The sequence below is a fragment of the Mesoplodon bidens genome, assembly GCF_964165515.1.
Source record: "Mesoplodon bidens genome assembly, chromosome: 3".
NCBI classification, from domain to species: Eukaryota; Metazoa; Chordata; class Mammalia; order Artiodactyla; family Ziphiidae; genus Mesoplodon; species Mesoplodon bidens.
In genome coordinates, this window is record NC_138178.1 from 115,598,897 (window position 1) to 115,617,160 (window position 18,264).

The 18,264-nt window shown below is 34.9% G+C and overlaps 1 protein-coding gene across 7 annotated transcripts in view; it reads right to left on the minus strand.

The window, feature by feature from the left end:
- The window catches only part of RALGAPA1 (Ral GTPase activating protein catalytic subunit alpha 1), a gene marked incomplete at its 5' end in the record, with an annotated part of 231,007 nt that overhangs the window by 176,689 nt on the left and 36,054 nt on the right, over positions 1–18,264 (minus strand). For all 7 annotated transcript variants that reach the window (XM_081227825.1, XM_081227822.1, XM_081227824.1 and 4 more), the window contains 3 exons: positions 4,786–4,843; positions 8,658–8,707; positions 9,264–9,374. In XM_081227825.1, the coding sequence (XP_081083951.1) occupies positions 4,786–4,843; positions 8,658–8,707; positions 9,264–9,374 (219 nt within the window). The remainder of the gene's footprint in view (positions 1–4,785; positions 4,844–8,657; positions 8,708–9,263; positions 9,375–18,264) is intronic.

Genomic DNA, 18,264 nt, shown 5'->3' on the forward strand with positions numbered 1-18,264 from the left:
CATCAGGATCATATATATAACATATATTTATATGTATGAAATACATACATAATATATATATTTACATATATAGAAGCGTATGAGATTATTGTGATAACACATTGTTGGCAACACAAAACACTGGCAGATGCTCTAATATTTGCCAGTCTGAGTGTTACATATCTCAGTAATGTCATTTGATGTTTCCTAATGACACTGAACATTTTTTCATTTGGCTGCTCAAGTTTCTGCAAATTGCCTGTCGTATCCTTTGTATATTTTTTAACTGGGTTATTTTGTTTTGTTTTGTTCAATATAAGAGTTCCTTACACATATTGGCTACTAATTCTATGTCAGGTCTATGAATTGGAAATGTATTCTTGACTGGGATGGTACTATCGTCTGACGTACAAAATTTTTAAATTTCAATATAGTCGATTCACCAATGTTTTTCTTTACGTGTACTTACTGTGTCTAAAGAAATACTTCCCTACCTTAAAGTTATGAAGATAAACCAAAGAGTCTCATCAAAAAGTTTTAAAGTGTTGTTTTTCACATTTAAGTCCTGAAATCCATCAGAAATTTATTTCTGTGTGTGGCAATAACAGAATTTCCCCTCCCCAACCAACTGTAGTACCTTTTCAGATTTTATAATGAAATGAAATGCTGTCTCAATCATATTTCAAGTTTCCATATATAAGCCTAGGTCTTTGGCTGGCCTTAATGTCCTTTTCCATTAGTCAACTTGTCCATCTCTGTCATACCAATGATACTGTCTTAATTATTAATATTATAACTTTATAATACATCTTGTTATTGGTTATAGTAATATTCAACAACACCATCTTCTCTCTCCCATTTGTTATTCTTCCAAGTTGCTTTGGCTTTGATGTTCCATATAAGTTTTAGGATAAACTTGTTGGGCTACAATAAAAAGTCACTACAGGAATTCTGGATGAGAACTGTTATCTTTATACCATCAAGCCTATCATCCACGAATAATGTATAAGATTCCATTTTTTCGAGTTCTTTCTTGTTCTTCAATAATCACTTCATTGTCATAAATTAATCTAATATTTAAAATGACCATGGAATACACATTCTCAAGCATACTGGAACATTCTCCAGGAAAGACTATATTCTGGGCCATGAAATGTCTCAAAATTTTTTTAAAGATTATGATCATATAAAGCATATTTTCTGGCCACAAAGGAATTAAGTTAGAAATCACAACAGAAAGAAATCTGTGATACCATCAAGTATTTGAAAATTTAAAAAACAAAAACACTCTTAAATAAGTTATAGATCAAAGAGACCAAAAGGGACATCAAAAAAATATTTTCAACTGAATAAAAATGAAAATAAAACATACTAAAACTTATGGGATAAGCTAAAAGCAAAGCTTACAGGGAAGTTTGTTGCCTTGGATGCCTATATCAGAAAAGAAGAAAGGTATTAAATTAATATTCTAGACTTACACCTTAAGAAAATACATATAGACAAGCAAATTAAACCCAAAGCAAGCAAGGTTTTTTAAAATATAAAAGATTAGAATGGAAATCAATGAAATAGGGAGCAGAAAAAGACTAGAGAAAATCAACAATACCAGAGTTAGTTCTTTGAAATGGCCAACATTAATGACAAATGCTTAGCTAGACAAGTCAATAAAATAAAAGAGACACAAATTACCAAATTCAGAAATGAAAGAGGGGACATCACTACTGACTCTATAGGAGTGAAAAGGATTATTATAAAAGAGTAACTTGAACAACTTTACACCAACAAATTAGGCAGTGTTAATGAAACAGACAAATTTCTAGAAAGATACAAATTATCCAAACTGACTCAAAAAAGGAATATAAAGCAGCAATTACAAATCTCCTTACAAAGAAAAGCCCAACTCTAAATGGCTTTACTTGTGAATTCTACCAAATATTTTAAAACAATGTAGTATCAATTGTTCACAAACTCGTTCAGAAAATAAAGGAGGGAACACTTCCCAATCTATGAACATGGCTATTATTATCTTGATAATAAAGCCAGACAAAGACCTCACAAAAGAACACCTCAGTGTTCAATATCCCTCAAAGACACAGAAGCAAAAATCTTTTAATAAATTATTAGCAAACTAAAATTAGCAATATAATAAAAAGACTATATAGAAATGGTAACCAATTGGGATTTATCTCAGGGATGCAAAGTTGGTTTAACATTTGAAAAGCAATTTGTGAAATACACAATATTAATAGAATAAATGACAAAACCACTAATAATGCTGCCTATGATCATGTCAATAGAAGAAAAAGCATCTGACAAAATACAATGCCCATGCATGATTAAAAACGCTCATCAAAACAGGATAGAAGAGAACTTCAACTTGATAAACAGTATCTATAAAAACAGCTAACATCGCCAGGGAAGAATGATCTTCAGGAAGCACTGAAGAAGAAAACAAAGGGTTTGAGAATTACACAGGATGGAACTTAAATACTTATTTATATGTGAAATAGGATTCTGCACTGAATCTAGATTCTGCCAGGAAATATGTGTGATCCTGAGGAATCACTTAACTTCCCTGAGCCTCAGTTTCCTCAAATACAGAGTAAGTGAAAAAAAAAAAAAAATAGCTAACATCATAGATAATGGTGAAAGACTGAATGCTTTCTCCTTTACATCAAGAATAATATAAGGATGTCTACTTTTACCACTTTTATTCACTAGTGTACTAGAGGAACAATAAACAAAGAAGAAATAAGAAATTAAAGGCACCAGATTAAAAATTTTAAAGTAAAACTATATTTGCAGTTGACATGATCCTATACGTAGAAAATCAAAAGGAATCTACAATAAAATAAAATAAACAAGTTATAATAAACTAGAAACAATACAATTATTGTTGAATAATAAATAAATAAACAAAATATGGTACATCCATACAACAGAATATTATACAATGAAAAGGAATGCTTATATATGCTGTAATATGGAAAAAAAATATGCTAAGTGAAGGAGGCCAGATGTAAACTACTACAAATTGTATGATTTCATTTACAAGAAATGTCCAAAACAGACAAATTTATTGAAGACAGAAAGCAGATTGGTGGTGGCAAAGGCAACTGACTGTAAATGGGCTTAAAGAACTATTTTAGGGTAATGGCAATGTTCTAAAACTAGACTGTGGTGACTCTAAATATTTACTAAAAATTAATAAATTATTTATTTAAATGAGTGATTTTTATCTAAGTAAATTATACCTCAAAAAAGCTAGTTTTAAAAAATCAACTAGAGTCACTGATTTATTTTTCTATATATACAAGACAAAAAAGAAAGGAAACAGAGTTTTAGGATTCTCTGGGTGACAAAGAAAAGTGACCATTTATGTATTGTCTCAAGTTGGACATTTACTAGAATATTATTAATCATGAGAACCAGATAGCACAAAGGTCGTTTAGAAATAGAAGACTACATTCCTCAGGGGACAGAATAAACTTTAGAAGCTCAGCTGTCTCAAAAAAGTTTCTTCCCAGACAACCTTCAAGGACATTTTAATGATTATGAAATAAAAAATAGGATTTCACTATTCTGTTGAGCACCTTATCATGTGATTATTAGCAATTCACATATCTTCTTTGGTGTGATAACCATGCAAATATTTTCCCTATTTAAAAAATTGATTTGTCTTATTATTGAGTTGCCAGAGTTCTTTATGTATTAAGGGTACATCATTTTTAGTCTTGAGCTTTATCTAAAACGTTTATTCTAAAAGGCTTTATTATTTAGAATTTTGTGGGGTTTTTTAGCCCCTACATCAATATCCATCCTGTATGTCCAGAGTTCCTTTTGTTTACAGAACTGCTAATTGGGATGACTTACAGTTTCAAAGCCTCAGAAATTTCATTTGCTATAACTAAGAACTGTAGATTCTAAATAAATATATGACTCTTTTTTAAGAGAAAAAAATACAATTTTTACAAATGAATACAAGGCCTATAACATTCTACTTCAACAACGTAGATGTGGTGGCCATCTGTATATTCACCACAAGAGAAGGGTCATGAGAATCACTACCAATCAGCCCTGTCATCATTAAGACACTGAACCAAAGCCAGAAATTGCCTACCTGCAGATTCCTTTTTCAACCAAGGGGGGAAAAAATGTCTTGCAATGAGAGCTCAAGAGCCCTGTCGTGATGCTATGATTGTTAAAGAAACAGACTCCAAGCCATCAAGCATGTTGGCTTAGCTCCTGGTAAGATAAAGTCTATGACCTCCTGCCTACTTGGTCTTTCACAGTAATACACAGCAGGGTTGCTTATTTTTTCTTTACCCTTTTTCCTTTCAGCTTCATTTCATGATCTGGGAAGCTCTACTTCGTCTCTTCAAGCAGTAAGCTTAACTCCAGTTCCCTCCTTTTTTATTAACACACTGCTTGCTTTCAAACCTGGAACCCATGGCTTTCGCTCTACGTGGCACTTTGTTACCTTCTCTTCCATTTTTGATTACAGAATGTTTATTCTGATGCTGAGTCTGCTTTTATTTTTTTGGCTTTATAGTTTCATCATCATTGCTAACATATTCAGAGTAAATGAACAGGCGGATCAAAGAAATTTAATATGCCACTTTTATTGGAAATCCTTCATGTATGTTTTTATCCTATATTCCCAGTAAGCCTAGTTCTGTATTCTTTATTTTGTTTTTACTAAAGCATAAACTATGAACTCATTTCAAATAATGACCAACCCATTAAAGAGTATTTTCATATATTATCATTTATTTCAAATATGAAATACATATTTAAATTACTTACCAATACTATGAAACTGCCATCGCTGATGAATTCTTTCTGGAAGAAGTTGTAAAATTTTCTAAAAATCAATATGAATAAAACAAAGAAAAGTATGAAAAGCAAGTAACACATCCTCATCTTGAGCAATGTGAAAAATTAAACAAAGAGCTTACACAAAGCCTTTAAGAGTTTCTTACATAAAAGACAGTATTACAAATACAAAATAGTCTTTGAGCTAATCTGATGGTACTGGCACTACTTCAGCGCCGGCATACTGATTAGTATTTGAAAACTCCAGAAAACAACAAGCTATACTAACAAAGACTTGGAACAGGAAATTAATGAAATTTATCTTTTACTATGATGTGAAAAGTAAGTATACTTCTCTTTAGTGGATAAATACTAACTTTAACATATATATATATATATATATATATATATATATATATATATATATATTTAACATCTTTATTGGAGTATAATTGCTTTACAATCCTGTGTTAGTTTCTGCTTTATAACAAAGTGAATCAGCTATACGTATACATATATCCCCATATCTCCTCCCTCTTGCATCTCCCTCCCACCCTCCCTATCCCACCCCTCTAGGTGGTCACAAAGCACCAAGCTGATCTCCCTGTGTTATGCAGCTGCTTCCCACTAGCTATCTATTTTACATTTGGTAGTATATTTTTAAATGCTCATTTACTATTCTTAGAATTTCTGCATTGTGGATAGATACTACTGATATGTTTTAAATTCTTTTAGATATTAATATTGGTGATGTTTTCTCTCCAAGCAGTTCTTTTTTTTTTTTTTTTTTTTTTTTTTTTGCGGTACACGGGCCTCTCACTGTTGTGGCCTCTCCCGTTGCAGAGCACAGGCTCCAGACGCGCATGCTCAGCGGCCATGGCTCACGAGCCCAGCCGCTCCGCGGCATGTGGGATCTTCCCGGACCGGGGCACGAACCCATGTCCCCTGCATTGGCAGGCGGACTCTCAACGACTGCGCCACCAAGGAAGCCCAGTTCTTTTTTTTTTTTAATAAATTTATTTATTTATTTCTGACTGCATTGGGTCTTCGTTACTGCATGCAGGCTTTCTCTAGTTGTGGCAAGTGGGGTCTACTCTTAGTTGCGGTGTGCGAGCTTCTCAATGTGGTGACTTCTCTTGTTGCGGAGCACAGGCTCTAGGTGGGCAGGCTTCAGTAGCTGTGGCACGCAGGCTCAGTAGTTGTGGCTTGCAGGCTCTAGAGCACAGGCTCAGTAGTTGTGGCACACAGGCTTAGTTGCTCCACAGCATGCGGGATCTTATCAGACCAGGACTCGAACCCATGTCCCCTGCATTGGCAGGCGGATTCTTAACCACTGCACCACCAGGGAAGCCCAGTCTCCAAGCATTTCTTTCTCTTACTTTGATAAATCTTACAGGGAAAATTATTTTGCTTCCACAAAAATCCTGTCAAATACTTGTACTAAATTAATTCACGTGAACGCAAAGATACTTCTATGTTATGATGGCTAAGGGTATGAGAACAAAATTTTAAGATTCAGGAGCCCTATAGTTAAACTAACATATACAGACTTTCACAAGTTGGGAATAAACACTTTTTACATATAATACTTTCAAAATTTTGTCTTTATTTTCCTTTATATATTGCACCTGTGTGGATTATTCTAGTTCAACAGCTGCCTTATTATGCTGCTGAACTACGTTCTCAACACTCATCTGCTTGCTGAATGACATTTGTGTGCGTTTGTTATTATTGCAGCTCTATTATAATTATTTAAAATCACCATTAATTGAATGTTCATAAGGACCAAACACTAGACACTTTATGTAATGATATCTCATTAATCCTCACAACCATCCTAAAAGGAGTGTTCATTGATCTCATTTGACAAATAAAGAAATGGGTTAAGTAATGTGCTTAGGTTAGAAAGATGAAAAACAGAGATTCCAACTTCCATATGCCTATTTCCAAAACGTGTGCTTTTATACTATTCTGTTCAAAGAACAGTATGCATGTTTTTACACTTCTCTATCTTCCTTTTGATATAATCGTCTTTAGTCCCTCTCATATAAGAGGATGATGAAGAAATTATAAAGTTCTTCACAGATGGATGCTATTCCCACATGAGATACATAAACTTCTTCACCTCTGCCCTCCTATTTCTCTCATACTTAGCCAACAACTGTATAATTATATTTATGGTGGTGTGGAAAGAGATAAAATTATAGAAAATTAAAAAGACAAGTTTGTGAACCACTCGAAAGTACTCCTAAATTATCACTATTAAGTTATAGTTTAGATTTAATCCCATATAAAATGTAAATTTAAATATATTCATCTTTTTTATTTAGTCATATAAAGATGAAAGAAATCATGTATACTATTAACTACACAGAAGAAAGCAGAATATAAATCTTATGTCATACTGATATTACATAATGATGCTTTTTATTCCAGACAAAGGAAATCATTTTATTTATAATTTATTTTTAAATCATCATTAGTCTCTAAAGGTGGAGGTCAGATATTACTGTCCCCATTATAAATAGAAAAACATCAGCACACAGGTTAAATATTTTTTCCAAAAGATGAAAATCCTATATCTAACATCTCTTTTCCTAATGAAATTTAGTGACTGATTACAAACATTTCTGTTCAAAGAGTAACAAATGATCAGTATATATTACATACAGGAAAATAAGTATTATTTTTTAACAGAAGGAATATTCTGAAAGAGCTTCTATTAATTAGTCAATCATCTCAGTTTCCTGAATATGGGGCAAGCATGAATGTCTGAAGGAACACTTTCCAGGAATTATCATCTTGCTTTCTCTGTACATACTTTTACTCTTTCTCAAAATATTCATGTTTTAATATTTCCCTTGTAAACAGTTCATGCAAACACCTGGGGAGGTAAATATAAGAAAATTCCTCAGGGTTAATGACTAATGAAAATTAACTGCAGAACAGGTACCAACACCAGTTACTTCTATCTGGAACTCTTAAAAAAAAAAAAAAACTTTCTTTTTTCAGCTGTGACTAACTCAGCAACTAAGAGAGAGATCAAATTCTTCAATTCTTCTAAACCATACTAAAATAGTCAACATACAAAATAGTGAATTATCTTTAATTAGCAGTAGTTAGAATAGTTCAATCTTTAGAAACTGATTTCTAAATTCTTTACTATGCTTTTCAAGACATAAGGTCTAATCCTGACTTTCTCCAGTTCTCTAAAATTCTCAGTAAAGATCAGAATACTCCTATCACTATTTGATTTGAAAAACAGAATGAAGAGCATGGGGTTATTTGAAAAGCATGTGTGTCCCTCATTTTTATCATTGTGCCAAAAATGAAACAAATTTTAGCAGAGTATCAAATGTTGTTGTTTCCTTCTGTTTATTTAGCAATAAAAATTTGTCCCACCCCAATCCAAAGCAAATGTAGTAGAACAACAATTTATAAAATATTTAAAACTATTTTATATAAGTTTTCAATGAAAAGCAGTTAAAGCAGAAACTATAAACTCCTTAGGTATGTAACAGTTCTGTGAATTTACTCTCTCAAGTAAGAATGTTTTGTTTTTTTTAAATTCTCCATTTGTATAAATCTTCCACAAATTAAAATTTTCATGTTTGCAAACACAGTGAATATTGTACCAACTGTGGTATCAAATGCATAAAAACATAATTTTATCTGTACCTAAAAATAATATGTGTACCTCAGAAAATAAATAAGAATTAAGTCAGGTATATTTTTAGGTTAAAAAGTGCAATTCAGTTTTTGAAAAGCATGGTAGATTCACAGTGTTTGTTAATATTCAATATATTCCTTTGTATGTTCCAAAAATTAATTTTGGAAAAAAAGTTACATTGGCAGGTACTTACCTCAAAAATAAAAAGTATAGCATCCAATTCCTCCCTTTGAGACTTGTGACCTAAAACATTTTTATAGAAAAATATTTTAAACATTATCATTTTGTCCTCAATGTCAACAACCACTTAAAAAGCTTAAAATATTTCAAGCACTTAAGTTTTTTTTCTCAGTGATTCTTTAATAAAATGTTTAAAGTGTATTCTGTTCAATGTATAGACAATATCATAGCATCTCTCTCTACTCTTTTTAGACAGTTAAATTTAGATTCTACAAATTTATGTCTAAAAACAAATCATAATATATTGTGGAGAACCCTAAATGAACTCTAAAAATGAGTTTATGAAAATGACTGTTCAAACCTGACATATGCCCCTAGGGCAGAGCAAAGGTGAGAAAACAAGTAAACCTGACCAGAGAAAAAGGAAATCTAAGCCTTCTCAAAATAATAAGGATATTACTAATAACCCATAGTGTGAGAAGGGTGTTCTACAAGCTGTCTAACAAAAAGAAGTGAAATAATACTAAAATTCCAGTGTCCAAGAGTATATTTTTAAGTGAATGTTTATGACAATTATCTGAAACATCAACATAAGCCAAGACTGATTTTAACATCTTACCTTTCTGTTTAAGACTAGCTTCAATAGTAACAAAATTCTCAAAAAACACATAATATATATGTGAAAAATGTTGGTCAAAAAACTGTTTAAGATCAATGGACTCTGCATTCTCTGAAAAATAAATGAAAACAGTTTTTAGTGATTACTATTTATATCCCGTTCAGCAAATATTTATTGTGGCATGTTTCCTTCAAAAATGCCAAAGAACTGCTCTTAAAATTCTATTAAAATATTTAAGAGATGTGTTTATACATTTATATCCTTGTTCTCAAAACTTTAGCTTTTAAAGATTTTAGTTTTAATTTTAAAAACTGTTCAAATCAGTTTATCATAATCTTTGTTTACTAAAAGAAAACAATGCCTCAGAAAGTTTTATCCAAAATCATTAAAAAAGAAGTCAAGTTCTATTTTCAATTCACAGCTATGCTCTCCTAACTTTTCCCCAAGACAGTTAAAAATCAGTATTTCTAAGAGTAATAATACATGTCTAAAATACATTTACTTTAAATATCTAACAATAGGCTTTGCAAATAGGCACGTAAGTATTCCAAAACTCAGGTAATACTGTTCTATAAAAACTGTCAGTATAGTCCAAGGCAGAGAAACTGAACATTTAACTGTATGCAGAGCAGAAAGTGTCGGGTACTAACACAAAATTACTTTCAAAACTCAATGAGGGGTGAAGGTGGGGAAAGAACAAACGCCTGACAGAGAATGTATTATCTGAAAAGACCTCGATGGACAAGAAGGACTTTGGACGTAAAGTGGTGGGTTTGAATGAGAAAGACATTCTCGGCATAAACAAAGACATGAAGTGAGGAAAGCAGGATAGGGTGCAGAAAAATAATTCATTTTGGCTAGCTTTGAACATTTTGATAAAAATAAAATAGAAGAGGTATCCTTGATATGTCGAAAAATATCATAAGGGCAAACTAAGGAAATGGGATTTATTATTTAAAGCAAGATATCTACATCGTAGGTGTATATGTACTTACGCATTTTATTGTTTGGTTTATTTTCAGGGTGGGTGAGAAAGTTGGGGAAAAGGGGAGGAATTAAGAACTTTTACTTTATATACTTCCTACTATTCAAATTCCTTTACAAAAAGCACATGTCTCTTTTATAATAAACAAATTTGAAAAAGGCAACTGGAAAAACAAAGTTTTTTTTGAACCTGGGAGTGAAATGAAGAATAAACTGCTAACTGCTGATAAACTCAAGTTAAACATCAATTAATTTCTTGGAATGCTCTAAGGCTGAATGGAAGATTTCAGAATAAAGTTATATAATAACAACATACACACAGCACTTTAAACTCTGGTGTATTACCTTACCCTATGAATATTCATAAATCTTTAATGACATCTCATCTATGGAATTTTCCAAGACTGTTTCCCTTTTGTTTTGCCCTCCCCAAGGAAGGAATGGATGCCCTCTCCTCTCTATTCCCTTGTATTCTCTACATTTCTCTCTCATGGAAATAATCATGTCTCAAGTGTTTCCTTGTCTTTTTTCCAGGATAGTCTATAGTTTCTTTAGGAGAGAAAGTGTGTCTATCTTAGTTTTTCCAAAACCTAAGCACAGTGCTGAGCACATATGTACTCAAATGTGTTTTATTATTAATCAAATAAATTATTTTAATGTTACTGTATTCATTTTGTAGCTTGGAAATTTTTATCTTGGAAAAGACTGCATAACCTACTGACAGGCAAAATAGCACTGCTTCATCTTGACTGGAATTAGAACACCCAGATTCCATTCCTACCTGTAACACTATCTGTGTACATTTTCACAGAACTAGGGGAAAAAAAAAATAATGGCTAACACAAACAATGTTTTCTATATGCCAGACACTCTTCTAAGTCCTTTATAGAAATTAATTCCTAAAGTCCTCAGAACAACACTATGAAATAAGTACTACTATTATCCCTAACTCTAAAGATGAGAAAACAGGTATAGAGAGTTTAAGTAATTCAGTTAGTAAGAAACAGAGTCATGGATTTAAACTCCACACAGCCTGGATTTAGTGCCCATGTTCTTAAGCTCTATGTTATTCAGCTTCCAGTGTAATATTGATACATCTATAAGAAAAATAAGAAAAGAACACTAGTAGTTTATCTGTTATCGGCCTGTAAGAAGATAAGAATAATTGTCATTGAATACTAGTTAAACATATTTTAGAGACTACCAAGATAAAACACATACACTGAGATAAACAGGAGAAGTATTCTGTTTTCCCCACTTAGTAGTTTGAAGTAACAAAGAACTATGAAATGAGAATGAAATAGACCGCTATAATTACCGCTGAATTTCCTGAAATTAATGTTTCAACCAGAACTAATGTCCCAGGGGAAAGAAGAAAATGAGAACAATAACAAGGCAAAACAAAAAAATCAAAAAAAACAAAAACAAACATGAATCAACTCAAGATTTTGCAACATAAATTTAGGAGCCAAGATAGTCTCTCTCAATTTCCTTCCCATAATACAGCATGTTACACAAAGCCTGGAAACTACATACTTGCTAATAAAAAATACTGCATCAAAATTAGGTCAATTTGTTTTTTACTCTGTATCTATTTGTAATGAACTAGTTAGCAAATAAAAACTCTTATAAAATATTTTTGTTCACCAATTCACAAAATTTACATAGTGGGGGAAAACGGGAAGAAACACAAAAAAGGTGGATATAAGAGAATTAGAAGGTTTCACTTATTTAAAAAGAAGTCTCTCTATAAAACAGTAACACAGAAGAAAGGAAAATATAAAAGGAAGGATATCCACAAAGAAAGAGATTATGGAAAAACTTCTACCCAATACCTTTCCCCAAAAAGTGCCCCATAACTCTTTATGTTTTCTCTTTTTGTGAATGCCTCCAGTACTTTTAGTCAGCATGGCTCCTAATTATGTCACATTAGTTAGTTCAACTGTCCCTCGGTATCAGCAGATGATGGTTCCAGGAACGCATCAGATGCCAAAATCTGAGGATCCCTTATATAAAATGACATAGTATTTGCATATAACTTATGCACATCCTCCCACACACTTTATGTCACCTCTAGATTACTTAAAATACAGGACACAATGTAAATGCTATGTAAATAGCTGCCTTGGTTGCGGCAAATTCAAGTTCTGCTTTCTGGAATTCTCCAGAATTTTTTTTCCTGAATATTTTTGATCCAAAGTAGGTTGAATCTGAGGATGTGGACCCACCCCTCCAAAATGGAGTGCCAACTGTATCATTCTCTTACAGATACTGGATGCTCTTTGGGAGCAGAAAGCAGGCCTTAGCTTCTTTTTTTTTTTTTTTTTAATTTTTTTTTTGCGGTACGTGGGCCTCTCACTGTTGTGGCCTCTCCCGTTGCGGAGCACAGGCTCCGGACACACAGGCTCAGTGGCCATGGCTCACGGGCCTAGCTGCTCCGCGGCTTGTGGGATCTTCCCGGACTGGGGCACGAACCCGTGTCCCCTGCATCGGCAGGCGGACTCTCAACCACTGCGCCACCAGGGAAGCCCCTTAGCTTCTTTTACCTTTCTAATTTTTTCAAAATTTTAATCTGAGGAAGTGCTTTTGCATAGTGCTAAAATGATGGTTGGCACTTTAAAAAAGTTTAAGCATTCAAAAACTTCCCCCCTTTTTAGAAATACTTCTGTTTGATTTGCAATGTTTGTGAATTAGTATTTCCTTGAAGAAATCAAATAAATATTTCAACCACAAATTAAGATTGAAGTTTCTGAGATTTTAAAAAAACTTATTCAGGCTTAGGAATGCTTTGAAGACCTTTGGGAATACTAACTTTAAGTAGCAAAATAGTTCTAGACTTCATTTAGTTTTCACAAATAAAATTTCAGATGTCTCCAGGATCTTTTTATGAATAAGCTTCAAGAACCTAATTAATATATTTATTCCTATTACATCTTTTGAAGACATCTAAGCTCTATAACAAATCTATAATTAAAAATTACAAAATTCAGAAGGCCAGTTTACCCGACCTTAACTTTCAGAAACCTGTACTAAACACTTCCCTAGAAAAGTTATCACATAACCCACGCTAGATGACCAAAAATTCAACAAATTTTGCAGTACCATCATTCTTCTTCCTCATCTATAAAAAAAAAGCCACCATTTAGAACTGTTCCTCAAATGATAGCATTATAATACACTAATCTGTGAAGTGTATATCACAAGTAATCTGCTCCTAATAATAAAGTACTGAACAATGCAAATTATTGCCTTAAAATAATCAATAATAATGAGGACTGATCCAACAATACAGTGAATAACACAAAAAACTCTCTAGTTGCAGAGACACAGAAATGCTGGATAAAAATAATACAAGCTCAAAAAAAGAAAGGAAGAGGAGAAGGAGTAGAAGTGAAGAAAAGAGAGTAAGTAGGAAAGGAGGAAGTGGGATGGAGGAAGAGGTGCCATGAGGGAGAGGAGGATGGTTAAGAATGTGGTATAAAGGCAGGGAGGGGTTGAAGGGGAAATATGTAGGAAAGGAGATGGGAAGGAAGTAAGGATGAGGAGAAGGGAGAATGGTAAGGGAAAAGAAACACAAAAATGTAGTATTAAAATATAAGCAATATGGAGTCAAGCACAAATAAGGGGGGAAGCAGAAGAGAAAAGTAGGAGGAAAACAGAAAGAAGGTGCAAGAGAGAAGAAGGGGGGTAAAACCACACAAATAGGCTAGAAAATTATAAACAATACATTATCAAGTTCTAAGAAAAGAGGAGGGTATATGAGAAGGGAGAAGAAATTGCGAAAAGGGAGGAAGAGAAGAGAGGACAAAAGGAAGAAACAGAGAAATAGTAAGTTGGAAGACAGACTGATGCTATTACTCAGAATGTAGCACAGAAAAATAATAAGACGGAAACAGACTGCCTCAGAAGTCCCAAGAACAAAGATAAAATGTAAGCAATATTCAAAGAAATAAGGTCTGAGTACTATCTAAAATTGGTGAAATATGTAAATAAATCTTCAGACTGAAAAAGCATAGTGATTCCCAAGCAGGATGAACACAAATCCACGGTCACATCCTAACTCCAAAAACAAAATGGAAATATTACAACCAAGAAAAGTTACCTACATAGAAATATCAAAACTAACAACAGACTTCTCATCAGCCCAATAAGAGGCAAGAAGACAATGCAATTTTATACTGAAAGAACTAAGGGAAAATAATAGTCATCATAAAATTCTAATTCAGCTACACTACTGTTCAATAAGATGAACATGAAAATAAAGAAAAGGCATTTTCTTACATAGACTTTAACACTTAAAAACCCTCACTCAAAGAATTACAAAAGATAGATTTCTGAACGAATAGAAATAAACTCACATGGGAGAGTGAGAAGAAGCAAAGATGAGCTAAGAAACTGGAAAATGTGTGGGTAAATCTCAATGAGCACTGACTGTTAACAAAAGTACTAATGCAAAAGGTTACTAACAAGGAGGAAGTAAAATAATGGGCAATAATGTGAAAGATGAAACAAATGCTGGAGAGAGTATTTTAAGATCTTATTTTATTTAAGAGGACAGTAGAAACAGTGATGAACTCTAGACTTCAATATTAGTATGCTATTGACGTTTTCTGAGTTACCTATAAGAGAATAACAACAATGCATAACTTCTAATCATTAGAAGGGAAAAAGAATATAGAAAAGCTTATCAATCTAACAGACATGAGTAAAGAAAGCACCCGAAAAAAGTGTATGAGATGACAGAAATCAATATAAATATAAAAGTAATTACAAAAAAGTTAATGGATTAAATGACACAGTTAAGAGAGAGCTATAATCATACTGGATTTAAAAACACACACAAAAGTCAAGCTACAAAGTATGTACTAAGAAAAGTATTTTGAACCCAAATACTAACCAAAAATACCAACACTGATCGCTCAAAAAGAGACAAAAAGTCAACATTAAGGCAAGAATTAATACAATTAAAGAGTTCGATGTATTTTGACAAAAGGCTCTATTTACCAGAAAGCTTTAATTTCAATTTTGCATGAAGAGTTATAAACAGTAAAAGCTGACAGATTTCTAAGGAAAAGCAAACCCATTTATAGTGTGGTAGCTTTTAACACATCTGTCTCATATTTAACAGAAGTAAGTAGTGAGTATACACAAGATTTGAACAACAAAATGAGCACTTTACCTGTAAAACTCTAAATTCAAGAGACTATAAATCTTCCCATGTAAAAGTAAGGTATTTATAAAAACTGAACTACTGGCGACTTCCCTGGTGGTCCAGTGGGTTAACACTCTGCACTCCCAAAGCAGGGAGCCCAGGTTCAATCCCTGGTCAGGAAACTAGATCCCGTGTGCCACAAATAACAGCCCACATGGTGCAATTAAAAAAGCCCACATGCCACAACTAAAAAGAGCCCACATGCAGCAAGGAAGATCCCACACACGGAAACAAAGATCCTGAAAGCTGCAACTAAGACCCAGCGCAGCCAAATAAAAAAGTAAATAAATAAATAAATAAATATTAAAAACAAAAACAGTTTAAAAACGGAACTACTAAGGACACAAACTAAATAGAAAAAGAACCAAGAATAACTTAGCACATACCATGCTCTCTGACCAAAATGAACTAAAATTAAGAATGAATAACTAGGGACTTCCCTCCTGGCACAGTGGTTAAGAATCCGCCTGCAAGAGGAGGAGCTTCAAGATGGGGGAAGATTAAGACGCAGAGATCACCTTCCTCCCCACAAATACATCAGAAATACATCTACATGAGGAACAGCTCCTACAGAACACCTACTAAACACTGACAGAAGACGTCAGACTTCCCAAAAGGCAAGAAACTCCCCACATACCTGGGTAGGGCAAAAGAAAAAAGAAAAAACAGAGACAAAAGAATAGGGACACGACCTACACCTCTGGAAGGGAGCTGTGAAGGAAGGTTTCCACACACTAGGAAGGCCCTTCGCGAGCGGACACTGCAGGTGGTGGAGGGGGGGAAGCTTCGGCGCCACGGAGGAGAGCGCAGCAACAGGGGTGTAGAGGGCAAAGCGGAGAGATTACCGCACAGTCGATCGGTGCCAACCAGCACTCACCAGTCCGAGAGGCTTGTCTGCTCACCCGCCGGAGCGGGCGGGGGCTGGGAGCTGAGGCTCGGGCTTGGGAGGTCGCATCCCAGGGAGAGGACAGGGGTTGGCTGCGTGAACACAGCCTCAAGGGGGCTAGTGCACCACAGCTAGCTGGGACAGAGTCCAGGGAAAGGTCTGGAGCTGCCAAAGAGGCAAGACACTTTTTCTTGCCTCTTTGTTTCCTGGTGCGCAAGGAGAGGGGATTAAGAGGCGCCGATTAAAGGAGCTCCGGGGACGGGCGCGAGCTGCGGCTATCAGCGCGGACCCTAGAGACAGGTATGAGACGCTAAGGCTGCTGCTGCAGCCACCAAGAAGACCGTGTGCAAGCACAGGTTACTATCCACACCTCCCCTCCCGGGAGCCTGTGCAGCCAGCCACTGCCAGGGACCCCGTGATACAGGGACAACTTCCCCAGGAGAACACAAGGCGCGCCTCACACTGCTGCAACGTCATGCCGGCCTCTGCCGCCACAGGCTCGCCCCGCACTCCCCCCGGCCTGAGTGAGCCAGAGCCCCCGAATTAACTGCTCCTTTAACCCTGTCCTGTCTGAGGGAAGAACAGACACCCTCAGGCGACCTACATGCAGAGGTGGGGCCAAATCCAAAGCTGAACCCCAGGAGCTGCACAAACAAAGAAGAGAAAGGGAAATCTCTCCCAGCAACCTCAGGAGCAGCGGATTAAATCTCGACAATCAACTTGAAGTACCCTGCATCTGTGCAATACCTGAATAGACAACGAATCATCCCAAATTCAGGAGGTGGGCTTTGGGAGCAACGAAATATGTATTTTTTTCCATTTTCCTCTTTTTGTGAGGGTGTATGTGTATCCTTCTGTGTGTAATTTTGTCTGTTTAGCTTTGCTTTTACCATTTGTCCTAGGGTTCTGTCTGTCCATTGTTTATTGTTTTTGTTTTTTTAGTATAGTGTTCAGTGCTTGTTATCATTGGTGGATTTGTTTTCTGCTTTGCTCGCTCTCTTCTTTCTTTCCTTTTTTTTCTTAATTTTTATCACTTACAAAAAATTTCTCTTTAATAATTATTTTTTATTTTAATAACTTTTATTTTATTTTATTTTATCTTCTTCTTTCTTTCTTTCTTTTTTTACTTCCTTTTATTCTGAGCCATGCAGATGACAGGCTCTTGGTGCTCCAGCCAGGCATCAGGGCTGTGCCTCTGAGGTGGGAGAGCCAACTTCAGGACACTGGTCCACAACAGACCTCCCAGGTGCACATAATATCAAAGGCAAAAATCTCCCAGAGAACTCCATCTCAAGGCCAAGACCCATCTCCACTCAACGACCACCAAGGTACAGTGCTGGACACCCTATGCCAAACAACTAGCAAGACAGGAACAAAACCCCACCCATTAGCAGAGACGCTGCCTAAAATCATAATAAGGCCACAGACACCACAAAACACACCACCAGACATAGACCTGCCCACCAGAAAGAAAAGATCCAGCCTCATCCACTACAACACAGGAACTAGTCCCCTCCACCAGGAAGCCTACACAACTCACTAAACCAACCTTAGCCACTGGGGGCAGACACCAAAAACAACAGGAACTACGAACCTGCAGCCTGCGAAAAGGAGACCCCAAACACAGTAACTTAAGCAAACTGAGAAGACAGAGAAACACAGAGCAGATGAAGAAGCAAGGTAAAACCCCACCAGACCTAACAAATGAAGAGGAAATAGGCAGTCTACCTGAAAAACAATTCAGAACAATGATAGTAAACATGATCCAAAATCTTGGAAATAGAATGGAGAAAATACAGGAAATATTTAACAAGGAACTAGAAGAACTAAAGAGCAAACAAACAATGGTGAACAACACAATAAATGAAAATAAAAATTCTCTGGAAGGAATCAATAGCAGAATAACTGAAGTAGAAAAT